This window comes from Rhineura floridana, chromosome 7 (assembly GCF_030035675.1).
Source record: "Rhineura floridana isolate rRhiFlo1 chromosome 7, rRhiFlo1.hap2, whole genome shotgun sequence".
NCBI classification, from domain to species: Eukaryota; Metazoa; Chordata; class Lepidosauria; order Squamata; family Rhineuridae; genus Rhineura; species Rhineura floridana.
In genome coordinates, this window is record NC_084486.1 from 49,933,177 (window position 1) to 49,956,452 (window position 23,276).

Genomic DNA, 23,276 nt, shown 5'->3' on the forward strand with positions numbered 1-23,276 from the left:
TTTTCAAACTGAGGACAGCAACTGTCTGCAGAGAGCCTTTTGTATGTGTAGAGGCTCCTAATGCTCTTCCCAGCATTTCTAAAACATGCAGTGAAGGCAGGCAGAGCTAGCTTGCTCATCTCCACTCTCCCTTTCACATGCTTGCTTTCCCTATTTGGAATGCTTGCTTATATATGTATTGGTTGATTACCCCAATATCCTTTGTAGACCCAGCATTTCTTACTGTAATTTGGAACAAAAATACTTTTGAAATAAAATGGATGCTAGGTTCTTGGCAATGAATCATATGGGAAAAAATACTGTTTACCTGAGAGTTTGGTATTGGGTTAACTTGGATAGTGCTGAGTATTGTTCAATTACCATTGATCCTTCTTGATATGAGAGGTGAAAATCATTTGACTATATAATCATATTAGCATGTGGTTTTGAGCAGAAATACATTTTCTCACTTCTGAAGGAGAGTATAGTCTCATCACAGCTTTGACAATAGCATGACCCTAAGACCTTGCTTTAAATTGTTTTTGACTACTCATTTAGAAAAACAGTATTTGAAGGGTAAGAAATACTTTTGGTTTTGAAGTAACGGGAAGGCAAGCAATATGTTGCATGTCCAAAAAATCTAAACTGTCATCATAAATCGTACTATTGGGTGAAGAACTGTATTTAAGTAACAGTCAGGGCCTGGTAAAATGCAAATGATAGAAAAGATGTCTGGAAGAAAGGGAAGATGGGGAACAGGATCACAGATGAAAGAAAAGGGAGTTATTCTTTGGAAAATTAAAGCAAAACCAAGTAACTAGTATTTCTATGTATGCTGTCTCTTTTGAATCTCAACTCCAGCTTAGATAGATAGAAGCTAAGGAATGCATGGAGCTCTGTTTGCTAATTATAGAAAAAGCTCCATAAACACTATGGCTACCTTGCTTGATCCAAGCCACAAAGGTTTCCTTCACTACAAAGTAGTGCCTTATATCTTGTCTCAAAAACTATCTGTGATGGAGGAAAAGAATCCTCCCCCTCCCATAATCAGTTCATGAATTCTTTTTATGCACATCCGGCCTAAATTATGCACAGTGTAAAATTCCAAATTCAGGTCCAACCTTGAGATTTGATCTTGCATGCCCTTACTCAATACATTGTAAACTTAAGGAATTATTCTGTTATTCATATTTAAAAAGCAGAGGTGTGAAATTGCATACCATTTTAACAGAAATTGATAGATAAGATGTACTTTAAATGTGAAGGACCTACCACAAAGTATGCTCAAATCACGACTGCACAGTCTTATGCTCTTTGCATAGTTTTTAATATTCTTATTTATATGTACATTTGATAAATGTAACAGTAGTTCTAACTGAAGCCAGTACAAATCTATTGCATTATATTAAATAGAAATCCTGATTTTTTTTAGACGTTTGACCCAGGAAACAAAGTCCTGCTTTTAGCTTGTTGCATAATGGCTCATTTTGACATAGACATCCTCATTTGACAAACGTGAATTTTACCAAGAAGTTACTGAAAGAAGAGTTATGCTGCAGCTGGAACAGTACTTCTGAATATATTGCATGTCACGGATGAGTGCTTTACCTTCAATGTCTTTCTTAAAAGTACATAACTTAGGTGCTGGTGTGACTGTGAAATGGCCACATCATAATTGAAACCACCTGTAAATTATTCCAAGACTGAGTAACTATATCAAATTAAACCTCTCTCTTATTACAAATTACGTGGATTTCTCCGACTATGGTTCTTGGACAGTTTTTTGAGAAAATTCTTCTAATCATAGCTTTGCATGCTCAGTCTTAAATCTTTGGAAAATCTCGGAAGATTTTCCCCAGTGGATCTTCAGTGCAGTTATGAAACTCTAGTAATATATTTTAGCTTGGTAGAATCTTTTGTATTGTTTTGACTGTCAATGAGAACAAGAGAAGTCCGTTGATGATTCTCTATTATTTCAGCCACACTGCCGAAGCGCTGGATTGAGAAAACAGAGATGACGTAACACATCATAGTTGGAAACACAAAACCTGTTAATTCAGCTAACAACCATAATTTTAAAAACAACTTTCAGTATTTAATAGTCCAAAACAAAATAGTTCAGTGTTACAAATACAGAATATCTAGTTTTAAGTCAAGATTTTCTAGAAACGTTGTACATGAACTTGCATTAGGAGATTTAAGATTTCTTCAAAACTCTGTTCTTAATCATGCAGAAACCTCCAGGCTCGCTTGTACAGAAGTTCACCCTTCAACATGTGTAGGGCATTGAGGATGGCAGCTGGGGGGGGGGGGGAGGAAGGAGCTTAGCAAGCTCATGCCTGTTCATGTTTTGCTTTTATGTACGAGTAAAGCACCTGAAGAGTGCTCCATTGAGAGACTCAAACTGGATACATTGAAATAATGAAGCAGAACAAAATTTTACTCACCTTTCTGGAAACTAAATGCTTTGAATTAACATTAATGGCAACTGAAGAAGAAACCCAGTTACTTTACACTTCCTTTTACATTAATTTTACATTTATTTTACATTAATAAAAAAATTGTGAAAAACTCTTATTATTGAGAACTGAAAAACTGAGTATAATTTAATAAGGGGAGTTAATCAACCAGCTCAACAATGTTACTTTATATTTTTAATTCTCTTTCGGGGACAACAGGATATTCTTGCCATTTGGCCATTTCATTTGGGGCAGTACAATATAGTTTTTAACATTTAAGAGACTTATTTTTTAAGTGTAGCATTTTTAAAATAACTGCATTCCCAACCCCACCTACTTGGGAGTAAGCACCATTGAATTCAGTGAGATTTACTTCTGAGTAGACAGTGTTAGGAATGCAGCCTAAGCATGCACTCTTATACTTACCAGCAGAGCTTGGAAAAGTTACTTTTTTGAACTACAGCTCCCATCAGCCCCAGCCAGCATGGCCACTGGATTGGGCTGATGGGAGTTGTAGTTCAAAAAAGTAACTTTTCCAAGCTCTGCTTACCAGGGATAAGTCCCATTGAACTACACTCCTGAATAGACATGCATACTAATGTGCTAGCACAAATATAAAGGCTGTCTCCAAGACGGAATTAAAAACATGAAATTAATCCTGATAAGCTCTAGTATTTTATCTAATTGTCCTGTTTTGCAAGAAAATAATACATATGCTTTATTCCAGTTTCATACCCTCCCAATAGATTAGTTTCCTGACTCGTAACAAGTACTGGTCAGAACTTTTAGTATTAGCACAGTTTAATTAAAACTGGATCAACGGTTTATGAGACATCAAGGTTTATTTGGGTTTTTTAAAACATAGTAACTTCCCTTCTATTGTCATGAAGTTGCTAATTATTGAGTGGGGTGTAAACAATTACTGAGTAGAATTAAAGTAGTGTTAGGTGCTGTTCTGCAAAAACGTATATAAAGAGTAACAGAAGAGTACCCATAGTGCTATTTTTCCTCTTTAGGTTTAATTTCAAATTTTAATTTCTGGCACAAAGCAAAGAGTAAAGTAACTGTACTATCAGCATAAGGCATATTTGAATCCAACTGGCTATTTTTTTTTTAAGTTAAGGGGATGTGGGAAGCATATGCCTACAAGTGGGAATTGTGTATATCTGTCTTCTGTTCAATTAAGTTGTTATTCCCCCCCTCCCCCCAAAGGCTCCCCTCCTGGGATTTGCACAATGTCCCTACATTTGGACAACTGATCGTATTTTGGTGTGGCTTACATTTTGTTGTCTTTAAAGATAGCTATAGTTAAGAGCTCCCAGCGGGAGTTCTATAATGAAAGGTGGATGGATGGCTTAATTGTTAAAAAGTGTGTAAATTGCACTGACGTTTTAATTAGATCTCATTTGGATTTGAATCACCTAATTTGCTTAGTTCCATGTGTAAGAAAAGTAAGTTTTAAAAAAGTTGTTTCTATAAATTACCATGCCCATAAGCAGTGTAACTAAAATTCCCACCCATACCCTTAAGTTATAAAACAGAAATGTAATCACCCACCTCTTCGCCACTTTTTTCTCTACCCAAAGCATACTGTCTTGTTGATTCAATAAACCGGACTGGGATGTTATATACTCTGTTGTTATAAAATACAACAAGCGTATATGGTTGCTTTGAATCTTGTCCAGAACTCTTCCTTACTAGGAAGGATCCGTCCTAAAAGTCATGTGTGAAAAAGCAAATGGTAATTAGGGTTAATGACATAAGGTAATTTTTCATAATCCTTTTTTCTGCTATCTTAACAGATTTAAAAATGCTAGTTAATGTGCAATGTAGCTCTCCCAAATATTAGGCTCGGGGCTTTCACTTTTGCAATCTCTGTTGGTGTCTACCTCCTTTGGAAATATTCTGTTTTTGCCTCCAAAATTAACGTTGATCCTAAAAATCTTTCTGATAAAAAAAAATCTATTAATATATCTGAAATACTATATATAGCTTTTGCTACTGCCATTTTTGAGGAATTGACATTTGGCCTTTTTCTACAGAATGTGGCAAGATGCTACTCTGTTATGTAGAATAGAATTAAGAATATTTCATTCTATTCTCAAATGCAGGATTCTGTTAGGAAGTTGATTTTTGATCTGAGAAAGGAACCAAGCTTACAGGTTCTAAATCAGGTTACATTCTCATAGCACCTAAACATGTATATATGGACCTGCAACTCAGGATAACACTTCATGTGTCTGATGAAGTGGACTGAAGTCTATGAAAGCTCATGCCATAATAAATTTGTTAATATTTAAGGTTTGACAAGACTCTGGCCTGTTTTTATTGCAAATGTAGTTTCTGTAGAACAGTGTTATGATGACTACATTATAGTGGACAGCCTGCTACCAAGAACTGCTTGTCTCTTAAAGGGATGTGAAATCCCAAAGACTCATTGAACAGGTCCCATCTGTTTTAGCAGATCCCTATTTTGGAGGTCCCTTCCTTTCATCCCTTGTGTGTCCAGTGTGCATTTTTGGATTTATGGTAAACTAACATTGGACCTTCTGCAACCCCATATTGAAAGATTACTAAGCTGACTATTCTATCCCATTACAGAGTGCTACCTACTATAGTAATAGTGCATGCAGTGAACCTCTCGGCTCTTTAAGAGACTTGGAACTATTTAATCTCTGCACAAAATGGTTGAATTTTGCATTCTGAAAGAAGGGTCTGAGAATAACTATTCTCATATTGTATGAAGAGCTTGTAACTAGTACCCTTTATTCCTGTTAAGCATATACCTCTTAATGTTTGGTTTGTTTGTAAAATTCAAGTTCTGTTTCCCTTCTATACTTCTAAAGAGTTAATACAGGCTATAAGGATTCAGAAAATTATTTTTACCTTGTTTGATTTGTATAATGCATCTTCAGCTGTTTTTCGATCACTTGAAGCCATATACCATGCTTTACCCTGAACACCAGCATCCTGTGAAAAAAGCATTCCCACCTGCACACTCAAAAAACACTGATTTACTCATGTTACCTTAGCTAATCAGTTTTAAGACAGTTTAAAGTTATTTCTAAGAACATGAACATATATAAAGTGCATATGTATAAATGCTGAACCATCATTTGTGTAGCTCTGACCAGAAAATGTGTAACGTATGTCTTGTCATTCATAAATGTGTATATAGTCTTGGACCTATTCCAGGGCATCAAAAGTAGTACATGAAGCAACCTTTGTTCTATTTTTAAATGGAAATGTTAAAAAAAGTTTTAAAATGTAGTTTGAATAGAGTTTGTTAAGCAGATAACAAATAGCCAAGGTTCTGTACAAGCCCTGGTATACTTATTCATTTTCATACATTTATATGCCACCTTCCATCCTGGAACTCAAGGTGGCATACATATGTACCTAGGTCTCCCATCCAGGCACAGACCATACCCAAACCTCCTTAGCTTCAGCGGCCTTGCATGCCTTCAGACCATACCCTGAGTATGGTAAATGAGAAATTGCAGGCAATTTCTCATAAAAGAAAAAAAATATTAAACAAGTATTGATTTTAAAATATATGCTTTCTGCTGTGGTGAACTGGAATTGTAAAATGAGTAGTCTAAGGATTTAACCAAAGATTGTCATTTTATAATAGGAAAACCAATTAGATCCCCTACAGCATTGGTTCCCAACCTGGGGGCTGGGAAGTAATCCAGAGGGGGCCGTGAACAGTAAAGAAATGAATTATTTACTAATTTTTTAAAAAAGTCTTCACTCCTTCTACACTGTCTGCTTTCCATTGCCGCTGCAGATGACACCTCCCCCCTTGCTCCAAATGAGAGGGGAGGCCTTTTGCTGAAGCGCCAGAGCTTCTTTCAGGCGCACTAAGGGCAGGCATCTGCCTATAAAATACATGGCAGAAACCAAAGGAGGCTGAGGGTGGAGCTACCAGGAAGAAGAGGGGATTACTATCACTGATTCCTGTCTCCTTGCACTGCTGCTACTGGCAACGCCCTTACTTAGAATGAGAGGAGAGGGCTTTTTGTGAAGCAAAAAGAAGCAAGCCTGCAAAGAAAGGCTGCTTTCCCCCTTCCTTCCTGGCAGCCAGCCTGCCTCCCTGGGGGGAGGGGGTCACAAAAATATTTCAGCTTATAAAGGGGGTCCCGTGCTCATAAAGGTTGGGAACCGCTGCCCTACAGGCCAAGTTTGACAGGTTGATCAGTTGATTGTTGCCATTTACAACTCCCCCCTTTCAGCCCAGCCATATCTTTATCTGCCCCATGCCTGACATCATATTAAGACATGTGAGTCTGGCTTGGCTGAAACTGCCTTGTGGGCCAAATTGGGTCAACGGGCTGGAATTTATATCTTGACCAAAAGCTTGTGGGACACCCCCCCCAATCTTTTTAATGAATTTAAATAGCATTGTACCTGTTCTGCTGTGCTAGGACCACTTTGCATGCTATTACATGGAGTACCTAAGGTGCGGTTCATAGGTTCTGGTGGTCCTGAAGAAGACACAAGGTAACATGTTAGCTTCCATGCTGCTAAAATGAGAGAGGGCTATATCGCAGCTCCATCTGCCTTCCCCACAGGTGGCTTTACTTAAAGACATTTTGTATCAGTGATAAAGACAGCATGAGAGGAACCTACATTAAGGGTTTTACCCACATCAAGGTGCATGGATTTGAAATCTATCCCATCTCTAGTCAAATGAGTGAGTACTTACTTGACAAGATTGATGGCTTTGGAGGCAATGGTCTGAAACAAAGGATGGTATTACATATAATTCTGATTTAAGAGAACTGCATTTTGCCCATCCATAGCACCACCATTTTAAAAAAAGCAAAAAAGGCAGCCACACCGGAAATAGGAGAAAAATACAAGGGTGATATGGATTGTAAGCAGCTTAGTCAAATTCATTGAGGACAAGGCTATCAATGCCTACTAGACATAATGACTGAGTACTGCCCCCAGTATTGGAGGCAGTATACTTCTGAACACCAGTTGCTGGGGAACACAGGAAAGGAGAGTGCTGTTGCACTCATGTCCTGCTTGTGAGCTTCCCATAGTCACTGGGTTGGCCACTTTGAAAATAGGATGCTGGCAGTTCAGCAAGGGTTCTTTCTTTTCCCATGCATCTTTGTTATCCTGAGGAAAAAAAATTCTCTCCTGGTTTATTCTTGATTTTCTTTGAGAAACATTTCCTCAAGCTCTTGCAAGAACTTCTGTCTGCTGATATCCAATAGGGTTGGATCCAACGGAACCTTAGCATGAGCAAAGGTATTTCTACTCTCAATTCTCCCTTTCAACTACAGCACATTCCATGGTTTTCCTGAATTGGAGGGCTGCAGTAGCGAGAAAGAGACAGGAAAGCCCCATCTCATGCACAGTTGTTAAGATCCAATCAATTCTGTTAGCTGGTGAAAAGAGGGAGATTATGGCTTCCTTCTAAATTGTCAATATAGTTTTTCAAGAAACCGCACTTAAAACTAAAAAATGTTTAATGTTGGATTTTCTATCCAATATCTATTGGGCGGGGGAGGGGGGAATAACCAAGAGTATACATTTTGAAGTTTACATGCTGCTCCTAATAGTAAAACAATTTTTCTTGTCTGTTAGAAGAAAGACAATGTACTTCTTGCATTATGCAATTTTTGAATATTATATTTGCATCTTGAGCTTTGTATCTGTTAATTTTATGTGCCCCAAAGCTTATGTTTTGCTCTCCTGATGTTTAGAGGACAAGGGCACATAGTGTACAATTAGTGTTTCTAAGGCCCCTACACATCCTCACAGAAGAGCACACAATCACTTAATGTGGAAATTGTTAAGGAAAATATTTGAATCCAATTTCACCTCTTTCCCAGTAAACATATGCATTTTGGGTTCTCTCCTTTTTAACTTTGAAACCAGCAGATCATGGTCTGTGGCACTAATGATATTTTGAATGTAAATAGTGTGCTTACTTTTGTATGCTGGATGGAATAGGTGGAAGAGGGGTATCGTGGTTGGAACCACGGCGACGTTCAGCTGGTATGGGTTTATCTGCGCTTAGAAAAAAGCAAAGTCTGATGAGGAAAAAGATACACGTATCTGTTGCTTTTGCTAGGCTAGGTCAACTTGCATGTGAGCAAAGATCAGGGATGGGGAATCTGTGACTCTCCAAATGTTACTGGCCTACAGGTCTTCATCCAGGACTATCGGACATGCTTTCTAGGAATGATGGGAACTAGAATTCAGCAACATTCAGAGAACCACCGGTTCCTATCCCTAGCAAGGACACAACTTTGGAATTTGACGTTCCACTTTCTGCTGTGCAAGAGTTGCAGCCACTGAAGATCCAGGCATGAAGCTTTGTAGTCCTTCAGCTATTATTCTCTAGTATGTTTTTTTTCCCTATCTAGAAATAATATTTTATACCCAGTTTATGAATACTATGATGTAAGGTGGAAGGCAATGATAAACCACCTCTGAGTATCTCTTACTACGAAAATGCTAAAACAGAGTATCCAAAATGCAACACAAGATAGTGCTGGAAGATGCGACCCCCCCAGGTCAGAAGACACTCACTGAGCTACTGGGGAAGTACGAGTACCACTGTGACTAATGACGCAGCTGGATCAAAGCCGAAAGGAAGCCCAGAGGCTGATGCGCACAGATGCAAAAAGAGAGTCTGGAGTTGTACGACGCAGACAATAGGAACATGGAATGTGAGAAGCATGAACCAGGGAAAGTTAGAAATTGTCAAGCAAGAAACGGAACATATCAACATTACAAAACTTGGTGTGAGTGAATTAAAATGGACAGGAATGGGACATTTTCAATCAGGCAACTACAAAATATATGCGGGAAATGAGAAATTAAGAAGAAACGGGGTTGCTTTAATAGTGAGAAGTGATGTAGCAAAAGCAATTAGGAGCTACAATGCAAGGTCTGAGCGAGTGATATCAATGAGATTAAACAGGAAACCTATTAACATAACCATCATCCAAGTCTATGTTCCAACGGCAAACGCAGAAGAAGAAGAATTGGAGAGATTTTACGCAGAAATACAGGAAGAAATTGATCACACACCAAAACAAGATGCGCTGATAATCATGGGGGACTGGAATGCGAAAGTAGGGAACAGAGAAGAACTAGGAATTGTGGGGAAATGGGGCTTAGGAGACAGAAATAAAGCAGGAGAATGACTTACTGAATTCTGTGAAGCCAATAATTTGTTTCTTGCAAACACATTTTTTGAGCAAAAGATGACTGTACATGTGGACATCACCAAATGGTCAATATAGGAATCAAATTGATTATATAATTGGTAGCAGAAGATGGAGAAGTTCCATACTTTCTGCGAAAACAGGACCAGGAGCAGACTGTAGTACAGATCATGAACTGGTTGTATCGAAAATCAGAGTAAAGCTAAAGAACAGCAACAAAGCAATCATGATGCCAAAATACAATTTAAATAACATCCCAGAAGAATATAAAGATCAAATAAGAAACAGGTTTGAGGCTTTCAACTTAGTTGACAGAGAACCAGAAGAACTATGGAGTGAAGTCAGAGACATTATCAGGGAAGAATGCAAAAAGACAATACCTCTAGTTAAAAAGAAAGACCTCAGTGGGTGACTGAAGAAACTCTTAAAATGGTTAAAGAGAGAAGGAAAGCAAAAGCAACAGGAGATAGAAACACAGTCAGAACCCTAAATGCAACAATACAGTGACTAGTATGTAGGGACAAAGAGAACTATTACAATAGTTATTGTATAGAAATAGAAGAGGACAACAAAAAGGAAAGAACAAGAGCCCTATTCCAAAAGATTAGAGAAATGAAAGGGAAATTTAAAGGAAGAGTAGGGATGTTGAATAATCAACAGGAGAACACACTGACTGACTGAGATGGAATAAAAGGAAGATGGAAGCAATACACTGAAGAACTCTATAAAAGAGATGTAAGGATGATAGATTCATTCACGGAGGAACCGTATGATAAAGAACCAGAAATTTTAGAATGTGACGTAAAAGCTGCTCTTAAAATACTTGGAAGAAACAAATCACCCGGAACAGATGGCACAGCAATAGAGTTGCTACAAGCTACTGAGACTGAATCTGCCCAAATTTTGACAAAAATTTGTCAATGAATATGGAAAACTAAATAATGGCCCACAGACTGGAAGCATTCCATATACATTCCAATTCCAAAGAAAGGGGATCCGGGGGAATGTGGTAATTATCGAACTATTGCCTTAATATCCCATGCAAGTAAAGTAATGCTCAAGATTCTACAACAAAGGCTCTTACCATATATGGAGCGAAAAATGCAAGATGTCAAAGCTGGATTTAAAAAAGGAAGAGGCACCAGAGATCATACGTTGGATAATGGAATGGACCAAGGAATTTCAGAAGAAAATCACCCTGTGCTTTATAGATTACAGCAAACCCTTTGACTGTGTAGATCATGAAAAACTATGGAATGCTTTAAAAGAAATGGGGGTGCCACAGCCTCTGATTGTCTTGATGCGCATCCTATACTCTGGACAAAGAGGCTACTATTAGGACAGAATATGGAGAAGCTGATTGGTTCCCAATTGGAAAGGGTGTGAGGCAGGGGTTTGTTTAATCTGTACGCAGAACACATCCTACGGAAAGCGGGATTGGACCTAGATGGAGGTGTGAAAATTGGGGGGAGAAATATTAATTATTTAGGATATGCAGACGATACCATTCTACTAGCAGGAACCAGTAATGATTTGAAACGAATGCTGATGAAAGTTCAAGAGGGAAAGCACAAAAGCAGGACTTCAGCTGAATGTCAAAAAGACTATAAAGTAATGACAACAGAAGATTTATGTAACTTTAAAGTTGAAAATGAGGACATTGAACTTGTCAAGGATTATCAGTACCTTGGCACAGTCATTAACCAAAATGGAGACAACAGTCAAGAAATCAGAAGAAGGCTAGGACTGGGGAGGGCAGCTATGAGAGAACTAGAAAAGGACCTCAAATGCAAAGATATATCATGGAACACTAAAGTCAGGATCATTCAGACCATGGTATTCCGATCTCTATGTATGGATGTGAAAGTTGGACAGTGAAAAAAGCGGATAGGAGAAAAATCAACTCATTTGAAATGTGGTGTTGGAGGAGAGCTTTGCGGGTACCATGGACTGCAAAAAAGACAAATAATTGGGTGTTAGAACAAATTAAACCAGAACTATCTTTAGAAGCTAAAATGATGAAACTGAGGTTATCATACTTTGGACACATCATGAGAACATGATTCAGCAGAAAAGACAATAATGTTGGGAAAAACAGAAGGGAGTAAAAATAGAGGAAGGCCAAACAAGAGATGGATTGATTCCCTAAAGGAAGCCACAGACCTGAACTTACAAGATCTGAACAGGGTGGTTCACGACAGATGCTGTCGGAGGTCACTGATTCATAGGGTCGCCATAAGTCGTGGTCGACTTGGAGGCACATAACAACAACAATGATATAAGGCACAATTCAGATAAGAATAGCAAAATTGGATTCTGACGGATTCAGTTCTCAGTTCTATAGCCATAGTGGCAACCGTATGTGCAAGTGGAAGGGAAATTGGATGCTCAAATAACTCCTTGCAATGAAGCAGGATCTTTTATTAACTGTATCACACCTTGATTATATAGTCTTGTTGAAATGAGCAGAAAGAGATGCACAGTGTACTTTGCCAGAGATGCATTTAGCTGACTTATGTGTTGAGTGGTCACCCCCCCAAGAATCCTCATGATTCACTGGTGTTTGATATATTTACAAAGCAAAAGTGAATATCCTGGCTCTGTTTAATAGATTTAACTAATCTGTGTTTCATGATGCAGAGTATATAGGCTACTTTAGCTCAGCACTTTTTGCAAGAATCCCAGCAAGTGGGAGGTGGACTACCAGTAATTGGCTGGTGAATCATCAGTAGATCACTGATGAATCTTCTACTTGTGATTCCCTCCCCATGTATAGCACAAATCCAGATAATACATTTCAGACACTTCAGGGGAAAACAACAACCTAGTTGGTAAATCTAGGAATGAGACCTGGGTGAAGATGCCTTCCTAATTCTTGAGTATGGAAGTAACATCAATTTGCAAAAGATATCTAGGAATATAGGAAGCTGCCTTATAGCAGACTATTTGTCCAGTATTGTCTATCCTGATTGGCAGCAGTTCTCCATGGTCTTGGGAAGAGGTCTTTCACAGCTTTTTCTACTTGATCCTTTAACTGGAGATGCCAGGGATTGAACCTGGGATCTTCTATGTGCAAACATAGTGGTCTGCCATAGCAAAATTTGGCAAATCAATCCCACCTGATAGTATACCTTGAATGTCAATTGCCATTGCAGCATTTCAGAGTATTGCCCATTATTAATAAACCAAAATAACATCATAAACAAATCTTCACACAGTAAAACTAGTTTACCTTCAATAATACTTAAGTGGTTTCTGTCAGGGAGGCTTGGCTTCTACAAAGACACAGAAGGTGAGTAAATCAGGTAAGAGAATGTGTGGTAAAATGCTCTTCAGCCAGTGACCTGACACTACAAATGATTGCATTCCTGTTTTGTTCTAGGCTTGTGGTGGATAATATCCCTCCCTATTTACTGAACGTCTTTGTAAGAAGAGAAACACCAAATATCTATCCCAGCAATTAGTTGAAATAAAATTCTTCTCCATCCAGCAGTACTCTGGATGGACTTGGTTGTCAGCAGAAGCAAAAATAACTGTAGAGAAAGCCTGTCTTACTTTTACGACAATCAAATTGGAACAAATATAGGTAGATAACAATGTAGTAAATTTAGGATACTGGTTGCGTTAAGCACTGTTTAGTATTATGGAGTGATTGAAAGTTTTATTTTGTTATGGTTTATTGTGAGAGTTTGGACACCACAGTAAACCACGAAGAGTTCAGAAGCATTGATGTCCATTTTTTTGCTGATCAGCAGTATGCCGTTTTACCCAAACTGAAAAACTGGTTAATATTGTTTGAAACAAGCCAACTTCAAACCATGGGTTATTAAGCTAGCTTGTTCCAACAAACACTGTTAACATAAATTAAAGTTTAAGGTTTGGACATAACCCTAAAATGTGGTTAATTGAAATTGGAAGCAAAAGCTTCCAATCTCCTCCTTGTGACTGTACTGGAATGGGGAGCAACCAGACTTCCATACAATTGCTCTGGTTACCCTTGCACAAGGAGGTGTCACTTAATTTCTTGTACATGTGTCTCTTTGGCTAATGGTGAGAGTCCCATTTGTTGTACTAACATCCTGCAACCCTGCTCCCATTTTATGGAAATGTGTTCTTGTACCTGAAAATTAGTGACATAAGACTACTCATTTTTCAGAAACTTGTGTGCACTTCCATGTTATATTCCTTTCATACAACACATGAACTATGGGATGTTCACATGTCACATAGTTCACAGATCCCATAAATACAAATAGGATTTAAAGGTACAATATACCAAATCTATCCAATGGAATAGAGCAGATGTGGGGAACCTTTGGGCCTCCAGATGTTGCTGAACTACAACTCCCATCATCCCTGGCCATTGGCTGATGAGAGTTGCAGTTTCCCACTCATGGAACAGAGGATAAATAAAGTATGTCTTTGTAAACACATGTAAATGAAAAAAAGATTATAATATGGTTCACGAGCAATACCAGGCTGCCCTTGGAGTTTCTCTTCAACATAATTTTATAAAATAAAAATCAGCTTACCAATGCTATTGCTGGATTTGGTAAGTTTTTTCTGCAGGTAAAAAAAGAGTTATTACTTTCAATACATAAGCTTGGATGCAAAGGTGCCAAATGCCTGTGTGGAAGGCACTTTTGTTCACCCAAAGGAGTCCTCAATTTCCCACTTTCTCCTCCAGCCCCATATGCCACATCCAATGCCATTCCAGAGTGGCTTTTCAGGAGACTGCAGTGGGAACAGGGAGGCAGGAAAGCCCTGTTAAAAGTTGGGAATCCATGGAACACCCAACCTTTGCCTTGCTCTTAATGGTGAGAATTGTAAAAAATAATCCTGTGTGATCATTTATAGAAAGCCTCTGCTTTACCACCTCCACTAAAGACTGGGTATAAAGATCACAATAGATGGAGCAATTCTATTGCAAGATAAAGGTATTTTAGTCACTTACGTAATCCTTGGAAATGGAGACGGTACTGTAACAGAAGGAACCTTGAATTCTGGAGCAGTATTGCTGCTGTGATCTAAAATTTCAGACACCGTGCTTAGTGCAAGCTTCCCCAGCTTGATGCCCTCCATATGTTTTAGACTGCAATTCCATCAGCTCCAGCCAGCATAGCCAGTGGTCAGCAATGATGGGAGTTGTACTTGTAGTACCAGGTTGTGGAAGCTGGCTTAATGCAACACACTTAAAGCCTATTGTTTCAAAAAGCAATGTTACATTTCTAACATACACATTAGAAGGCTTACAAAACAAGCAGTAAGTTGCAAATAACAACTATGGCTTATTGCAGCTGAAATCTCCCCAAATGATGCAAGTGTTCTGAGAATCCTTAACACATATCAAACTTGCAAGAACTGCTTTGTGTATTATCAATAGTCATGACAATAAAGTAATAATACTGATGCAATTAGTACAGGTGTGACTAATGTTTGGTCATCCATATAATGCTGTACTACAGCTCCCATCCTGCTGGCTGAGGCTGATGGGAGGTAGAGTCCAACAACATTTGGAGGGCCACATGTGGTAACAGAGCTTTGAAGTGTCTCATGTGGCCTGTTTCACGTGTCTTTTTACTGCAAATGAGCAGCATGTTGGAGCATGTTGCTTAAAAATCGGCACTTTGCTCCCCCCTGCTTCTACTGTTGCCATAGTACGGAAGAAACAAGCCAGAATCTGACTTGTTACATGTGATTCAGGACTCATGGTTTATTTTTGCCCCAAAACAAACCGCAAGTGATAAGCCAAGAACAAACCATGGCAAAAGCTCATGGTTTGATCAGAGGGAAACAACCCATGAGTACTGGTTTGTCTCACCCTTGATATACCCTACCAGTCACTGCACTTTGCAGGAGAGCACTTCCTGCAGATACCATCTCATCAGGAGGTCCATTCTGTACTATGTAGGAATTGGGCCTTTAGTGTAACGGCACCTACTTTTTGGAAGTCCTTCCTGTCACATATTAGACAGGCATCATCCTATTGTCTTTGGGGTCTCTACTGCTTTCTTTTTCCTACAAGCCTTTCAAGTGAATATTTTTATCCTGGTCTGTGTTGGATTTGAAAATGTTTTTATATACGTTTTGATTGTTAAATTGCTTTGGGAAACTTCAGGAGAAATAATTCATAAATGAAAGAAATTGATAACAAGAAGCCAGGAGCCAGAAAGGAGCAAAGCATGGACTTTTGAGCAGCATGCATTAATGCACTACTCATTCACATGGAACCATTATATTTTAAGTATGGTTTAATGTGACATGCAAACCAGGCTATTACTTCCTAAAGCAATCCTGTAAGGTAGGAACAGCTGAGAGAGTGGCTTGCCTAAGGCAGCCTAGCATATTCATAGAACAGGTGAGATTCAAACCAGACTTCCTGATCCATACCTCAGTTTCTTAGTCATGATTTTAAACCAGTTCTAAGGTACATGGTAAGAAATTCTAAACATACCGACGCCATTTGTTATAAAATTTGAAATACATGCACCATAGAAACTGACATTTTAGATACATAACAATATTAACAGTGCAAATGTATGGATCTTTATTCAAAAATAAGCCCAATTTTGTAAGGAGTTCTGCCTAAATGGAATAACGGGCAGTATAAAATTTGGTGTGGAGCATTGCCACCCTGAAGTGGCTTTGGATGGTCTCTAGTCCTAATGCAAAAGGCCCCTCAATTGTGCTCAATGCAGAATATACTTACTCTCATCATCTTGCATTCCAAGGCTATCGGGTTCCTGAAATGAAAATACAGTTGTCAGATTTTGGTACTGAATTTTGATAAAGAGTATTTCACACCAAATACTCTGGGTATCTGAAATAAACTTAGCATCAGTTATCAATATCAGTGATGAAGACTGGACAGTTCATTTGGGATGAGAGATAGCTCTGATCGATTCCTATGAGCTTTGCAGATACTAACTGCTAAACCACAAAAGTTACGCTTCCTGATAGCTGTTGAATTCTAAAGCAACAGGACAAGTAACTTGTGTAGTAAAGCCAAATACTTACTGTAGATCAGAGGTACCCAATGTGCTGCCCTCCAGACATTGTAGGACGTCAACTGCCATTAGCCAGTGTGGTCAGTGATCAGGGATGATGGGAGTTGTAGTCCAACTTCTGGAGGGTACCAAATTGGCTATCCCTGCTACAGACAAATGCAAAGCATAGTCAGTAAGTTGATTGGGATGTACCACTTGGTGGTAAGTTGTTCTATGCCAGCCTTCACCAACCTGGTTAGGACTGATCAGAGTTGGTAGTTCAAACCTCTGAAACCAGGTTTTTTTGTGGGGGGGTTTGCGCAGGAAATCTAAAGTGGTGCTTGGACTTGTCCATACAGAACTTTGCCAAGTTGGTTGCTATGTGCAATGGGAATGAAGGTTTAGAAAATTTATAAACAGCTGGCTCAAAAAATTCTCCAAGCACTGTATAAGTCCAAATATATAAAAATGACAAAAATACCCAAACCAAAAACAAATTGCTGTTCCATGTGAATGGCATAACGTGTGAGCTAGCTGCCCCACTTCCCATGATCCAAGTATTGTGGAAATAATGCTAGTTGTTTGTATCTTTGTATCACCCTTGTGAAGAATCATTACTTGGTTTTGTCTGGTCTACAAATTGCTTCTTTCATTGTCAAGGGGTGGGATGGAATGGCAAGCTGGCTCAGCTCCATATTTCCTTTCCCTTCTCTTATATATCTTGCAGAAAATCAAAATAATCAAGGGGCTGAAGCAACTCCATTACAAGGAAAAGTTACAACTTTGGGGGATATTTAGTTTAGAATACAGGCGAGTGAGGGAGGCATAACAGAGGTGCATAAGATTATATATGTTGTGCAGAAAATAGACTGTTTCATGTGGGAGAAGCAACTGCCCTTCCTTGCAGACACCCATGCTCTGGCAGGAAAAGGTTTTGGGCCAGCCCCGATAAAGAATCGCTGCGTCTTTTGAAGCTGGCACCTTGAGTGAGATAATAAAAGCCAGACTGATAAGCCACAGAAAGCTGAAGGAACAATCCCAAAAGGGTGCAAAAAAAGTATTTGAGCCAATAGAGATGTGCTTTCCTTAGGTATTCAGACAAAACTGGAAGAGAAGGAAAGGTCATTGCCATCTGTTGCAGTATTTCCCAATCCTTCCATGAAAATTTTTGCTAGCTAAAAGCACAATATAAGAGGCTTTCTGGATCAGGTGAAATGCATATCTAGTCCATGCTTTTATTCTTCATAACAATTTGGAAGTAGCTCCTTCAGTTTTCTGTTCCTTGTGCAACTGTAATTCATTACCGTTCAAGCCAGGTGGGTGGTTAACTACTTACAATTTTTGGCGGAGGACGGTTCCTAGGAAGCGGCAAAATATTTCTGGAAAGCATAATTTTTTTCTCAATCAAACTTTCTCCAGTTAATGAGAACTGTCATTATCTGCTTTGTCATTTCAGTTTTGCCAGAAACCTTTTGTGGTAGCAAGTACCCTGATTAGGATAACCAATGCACTAATCTAGCAGAAATGTACAGTGCTGTGTGTCAGAGCACATGCAGGCAGCTTTTATTTTGGTAGATCAGGAATTCAGCTTCAGCACTGTAAAGAGATTCCATGTGGTTCAACCTATGCTGGTGCAATTGGCCGGATGAACAGCAGTGCAATACCAGCACAGGTCTTAAAATCTGGTCCAGCTGATTCCCTGCAGAGAATGAAGGATTATCTTAAGGTGAAAATCACTTGTCTATCCCTTGGTATTTCCTGTTCTTCTGACTATACAGTACATGTGACACTCACTTGAAAGTATGGGAACCTGCTGTCTGGAATGAACGATCAGACTCCTGTTATCATCCCATGTTTTACTGGTCTTATTAGGCCTAGCAGTAGCTGAGCCTTTCTTATTACATTTACATCCCACTCATGCTTGAATAAGCGTAGGGTGGTATACACCAGGGCTGGAGAGCCTGCAGCTCTTCCGATCTTGTAGGATTCCGACTCTCATCAGCCCCAACCAGAATAGCCAATGATCAGGGATTATGGGAATTGTAGTCCAACAGTATCTGGAGGGCTACAGGTTCCCTATTCACATGGTCCTGGTCTCTTCCTTTTTTATCCCTGCAATCCTGTGAAGTTGGTAAGACAGAAAGCCAATGACTAGCCCAAACTCATCAGCATCATCACTCTGTTGGAATCTGAAACTGAACACACAGGCTACATACATATCATACATTTAAAGCATATTATTTCCCCTGAAAGAATCCTGGGAACTGTAGATTGTTAAGGGTGCTGGGAATAGTAGCACTGTGAGGAGCAAACTATAGTTCCTAGGATTCTTTGGGGAATAATGTACTGGAAATGTATGGTGTGTATTCAGCCAAAGTATCCGCAGTGCCAAAGTAAATGTTCAACATGATCCTCTTTTTTGAGTAACAGACTTGTTAATTGGTTGTCGAGAGCTTTGTAAAATTAATTACTAACCTGGACATATCAGGTTTAAATGATTCTTTAGCTGTGTTGTGTTCATGAGAGTGTCCTCCAGGTCCAGGTCTCTGGATAGGCTTTGGAGGAAGTTGCTTGGGAAACCTTTGGGATAAAAATATTTAAATTATTTTAGAAGTCTCCTTTTCATAGATCATGGGCAGGATCTAAGTGGCTGCACTCCAGGGCTTTGTCCCCCCACCCCAACCTTCCCAATACAGCCCTTTGTGCTTCTCTAAAAGCTGCTGCTGCTGAATGTTAGGGGGAGCAGGATTATAGAGACGCCCGGAAGGCGATTACAAGAAAGAGGGCCTTCTCGGTGGTGGCCCCCGAACTTTGGAACACCCTTCCTGACGAGGTTCGCCTGGCGCCTACACTACTATCCTTTCAGCGCCAGGTGAAAACCTTCCTCTTTGCCCAGGCATTTTAACAATTTTTAATTTTTTTAACATTTTTAATATTTTTGTATTTTGTATTTAATGTGCTAACAGACAGTTATATTGTAATTTGATGACCAGATCGTTTTAAATTGTATTTGCTGTGTTTTTATTTGATGTACACCGCCCAGAGAGCTTGCTATGGGTGGTATAGAAATGGAATTAAATAATTAAATAAATAAATAAATAAAATGAGGTATGAACAGCTACAGTCAGAAAGCAAACAGGCACCTCTTTGACAAGCAGAAGTGCTTTCACTCATGTATGTGGCTATTTGAATACCAGCTAAGTTTGTAAAACATACACGCAAATGTGCTAAACAAAAATGGCTATCCCTTTGATAACTTTGCCTCCCCAGAAATAATTTTTAGGAATGTGATAGATTTATCAATAAACACATTGGGAAAGAAATGGACATATTATATAATGAAGGCAACAGGTGTAAAATCCAGTACACAGTGACCTGGTTTACACATAATGCTAAGCAACAGCGTGTTTAAAACTGATATCCTCAACGTGGTGTTCATGGGCACTACAGTGCCCTCAAACACCCTGCCTGGGACTCACCAAGACCCACTGCCCATCCCAAGTATTATTATTATTTACATTGTTTTCTTTTTTGTTGTTTGGTGGAGGAAGGCTGCCTGTGTGTGTGTTTTATCTGTGTAGTATTTGTTTTGGGGTTTGTGTAAATGTTTTGTCTGTTGTTTGATTTGAGTGTGTGATGAGCATCACCAGGGTTTTTTCTCTGTGAAAAAGTATTTTCTGGTATCCATGGCAAGCTTTTTAGATTTCTAAATGTGTCCTTGGGCCCAAAGAAGATTTGGGATCCCTGGAACTGTGGTTTGTTGAACAAACCATTAACCATGAGTTGTCTGATACATGATCAAACAAACTTAAGATTTATTTCTTCAAAATCTGCATTTTCAACTTTGTTTGTTTTCTTGCATTTTTTGAGTATCTGGGGTGGGGTGGCCAAAGAAACCATGGTTAAGGAAAGGTGCTGGGTTCACCTGTAATACCAAGCCATTGTTAAACCAAGTTTTGTGTAACAGAAAACCATGGCTTTAGATCATGGTGTTTCAGCAATAAACAAACCAGTCAAAGAAGACATTTGAAGAAGTTTACAGGATGTATTTCTAGGAAGAGGTTATGCTGATTATATTTCTGTGATTTTTTCCCTATCTCATCAATAAGACAATAAATATGCATCAACCTTCTTTATAAAATTCTACATCCCAGCTGTAGAATTAAGAGTCTATATGGTTTCAATATGCAAATGAGATACATTAGTCAAATAACTAGGAGCATAATCCTGAAGGGTGTTGGATCAATTTTCATGTGATCTTACACCAGCTCATTTGTTTTACTTCCCACTTAATTCTTGTAGAATTCTAGTGTATTCTGTAAGCCATGGACCTAAATGTACTTTCAGTATCTGAACTAGATGAAGACTCCTCTAGGACATGGACTTAGGGGAAAATTCACAAGGTAACAACATTATGGGTTGTACTGAACTAAGTCCTACTCAGAGCAGACTCATTGAAATTAATGAACCTAAGTGAGCAATGTCTATTAACGTCAATGGGTCTACTTTGAGTAGGATTAGCACTGAATACCATCCTTTGAATAAATTTTTCACACTGATTAATTACCTGGTTAATGGAGGCAATGCTTTTTCCTGTTGAGAGATAATGAACTGTTGATTAGTACGTAAAGAAAATTGTGTTTTAGGAACTTTATGGCTCCAGGACTGTTTGTCAGTTACATCCTGGAATGGCTGTATCCTATCACTATGCAGGACATGATGAGACAGCCATATCTGAAGCATCACTGAACTGGAACATACCTCTCATGTCAGACTTCAAGAAGGCAATGGACAAGCAAGTCAAATCACCAGTGTATTTTTTTCTGAAATAACTTTGTGCAGCATTTTTGTAATTTGACCACACAAAAACAAAAATGGAAACATTTCCCAGTACACCAATGTTTGGTAGGCAGTCCAAGCTTTTGCTGAAAATTCTTCAGGGAAGCTAATAATCTTACTGTTGTAGCACCTTCCTGGTGGTGGATTTCTGTTTTCAGCCATTATTATAAACAAATCAGCCTGATGTTCATAGGCACTGATGGGACCATCTTTCCCAATGGCACCTGCTGAGTCATCATTGTTGAAATGGAGGCCAACAACCCTGCTTAGCCCCTTAGAACTCCACCAGAACTCAACAGCAAACCACCAAGAGTCAGCCAGAAAACACCAGGGCCTCTGCAAATGAGACCAGAAAGCTGGAGCAGAACCTCTGGTCTGCAGGCCAGCTTACAGGCTCCTCACCTAGAGGCCAAGAGGACAGAGTTAAGAAATAAGGAGTAGTTGGTGGAGTTAGCCATAGAAGAGCTATGAACACAATGCCCGCTAACAGGCTCTTAGAGTGCCTAACATCAAGACCCAAAGTCATGAGGTAGTCTGGCAGAGAAAGGGTGACTAAAAGAACTCGGAGAGAGAAAGGAGGTAGAAGCGTCCATCCACAGGAACAGGTATATTCCTAGAGCAGAGGTTCTCAAGCTGTGGTCTGTGGACCATTGATGATCAAAGAACTATATTAAAGTAGTCCATGGAAAAGTTGTGGAAGAGTTGAGAGTATATGTGTGTGATTCTGCTCTCACTTGATTATTTTTTTCTGACAACAGAGTTGGCTGCTCAATCAGGGCTAGATTTACTGAACAGGCTAACAAGATGGGAAGGGCCATAGCTCAGTGACAGAGCATCTGCTTTCCATGCAGAAAATCCCAGGTTCAATCCCCAGCCACTCCAGATAGGGCTGAGAGAAACACATGTCTAAAATCCTGGAAAGGTGCTACCAGTCAGTGTAGATAATACTGAGCTAGATGGGCCAATGGTCTAACTCAGTATAACTCAGCTTCCTATGTGATTCTAATGTGATTTTCACAGTAAAGCACTGGTCAGTCTACTATTCCTCTCAAAAAATTTACCAGTCATGGGCCCTCCTCAGCAGCCTGTGATTTTCAGAATATAGCACTGATTTGAACAAAAAAAAAAGTTTATTCAATGTTCCATTGAGTCTTGCCGTAATTTTGAAGTGGTCTGTGGTTTGAGAACCACTGTCGATGAGACATCCTGACACACATGCAGATTAAATACATTTATGAATGAGCAAAGGCTTTTTCAAGAGGCAGCTGGACAGCCATCTATCGGGAGTACTTTGATTTGGATTCCTGCATTGCGCAGGAGGTTGGACTTGATGGCCTTTTAGGCCCTTTCCAACTACTATTCTTTGAGACATCTTGGGTATGAGGAGAAAGAAAAATTGATAATAATGGAAGGGAAGTTGGAAACCACAAAATTACAGATATATAGTTATTATGAAGCTCAAGAAACAAATCTCAAGTATGGTCAGAATTTATTCCATCTGAGATTGTAAATCTGTGAAATACAATTCTGAAGATGTACACAGGTTTCATCTGAGCAGAAATGCACCACATGTGTGTGCGTGTGTGGCCACTTCCCATTGTGGGCAATATAGCATTTCTTCTCATCAATGAAAATAGGATGTTTCTGTGCAGATGAGACTTTGGTGACTTTGCACTTCAGTGTTTTGTTTTTAAAGTATGCATAAAAGGTCTTACCTCTTCCTCAGGAATTTCATAGACATCAGAGAGAAAAAAAGAAGAAGGATGTTCTGCAGTTAGAAACAGAAACAAAACTAGAAACATCCATGTGCAAAAATAGGT

The 23,276-nt window shown here is 39.1% G+C and overlaps 1 protein-coding gene across 9 annotated transcripts in view; it reads right to left on the reverse strand.

The window, feature by feature from the left end:
* Nucleotides 1–1,293: 1,293 nt before the first annotated feature.
* BLNK (B cell linker) overlaps nucleotides 1,294–23,276 on the reverse strand; it is a 164,556-nt gene continuing 142,573 nt past the window's right edge. For 8 of the 9 annotated variants that reach the window (XM_061635577.1, XM_061635575.1, XM_061635580.1 and 5 more), the window contains 14 exons: nucleotides 23,172–23,224; nucleotides 21,185–21,210; nucleotides 19,093–19,197; nucleotides 17,954–17,996; nucleotides 16,341–16,374; nucleotides 14,586–14,658; nucleotides 14,164–14,194; nucleotides 12,864–12,906; nucleotides 8,387–8,465; nucleotides 7,147–7,178; nucleotides 6,849–6,925; nucleotides 5,325–5,408; nucleotides 3,996–4,151; nucleotides 1,294–1,974 (listed from right to left, as the gene is read on the reverse strand). In XM_061635577.1, coding sequence (XP_061491561.1) covers nucleotides 1,855–1,974; nucleotides 3,996–4,151; nucleotides 5,325–5,408; nucleotides 6,849–6,925; nucleotides 7,147–7,178; nucleotides 8,387–8,465; nucleotides 12,864–12,906; nucleotides 14,164–14,194; nucleotides 14,586–14,658; nucleotides 16,341–16,374; nucleotides 17,954–17,996; nucleotides 19,093–19,197; nucleotides 21,185–21,210; nucleotides 23,172–23,224 — 956 coding nt within the window. In that variant the 3' untranslated portion in view covers nucleotides 1,294–1,854. Of the gene's footprint in view, nucleotides 1,975–3,995; nucleotides 4,152–5,324; nucleotides 5,409–6,848; nucleotides 6,926–7,146; nucleotides 7,179–8,386; nucleotides 8,466–12,863; nucleotides 12,907–14,163; nucleotides 14,195–14,585; nucleotides 14,659–16,340; nucleotides 16,375–17,953; nucleotides 17,997–19,092; nucleotides 19,198–21,184; nucleotides 21,213–23,171; nucleotides 23,225–23,276 lie in introns of all 9 variants that reach the window. The other variant, XM_061635573.1, reaches the window with a different exon arrangement.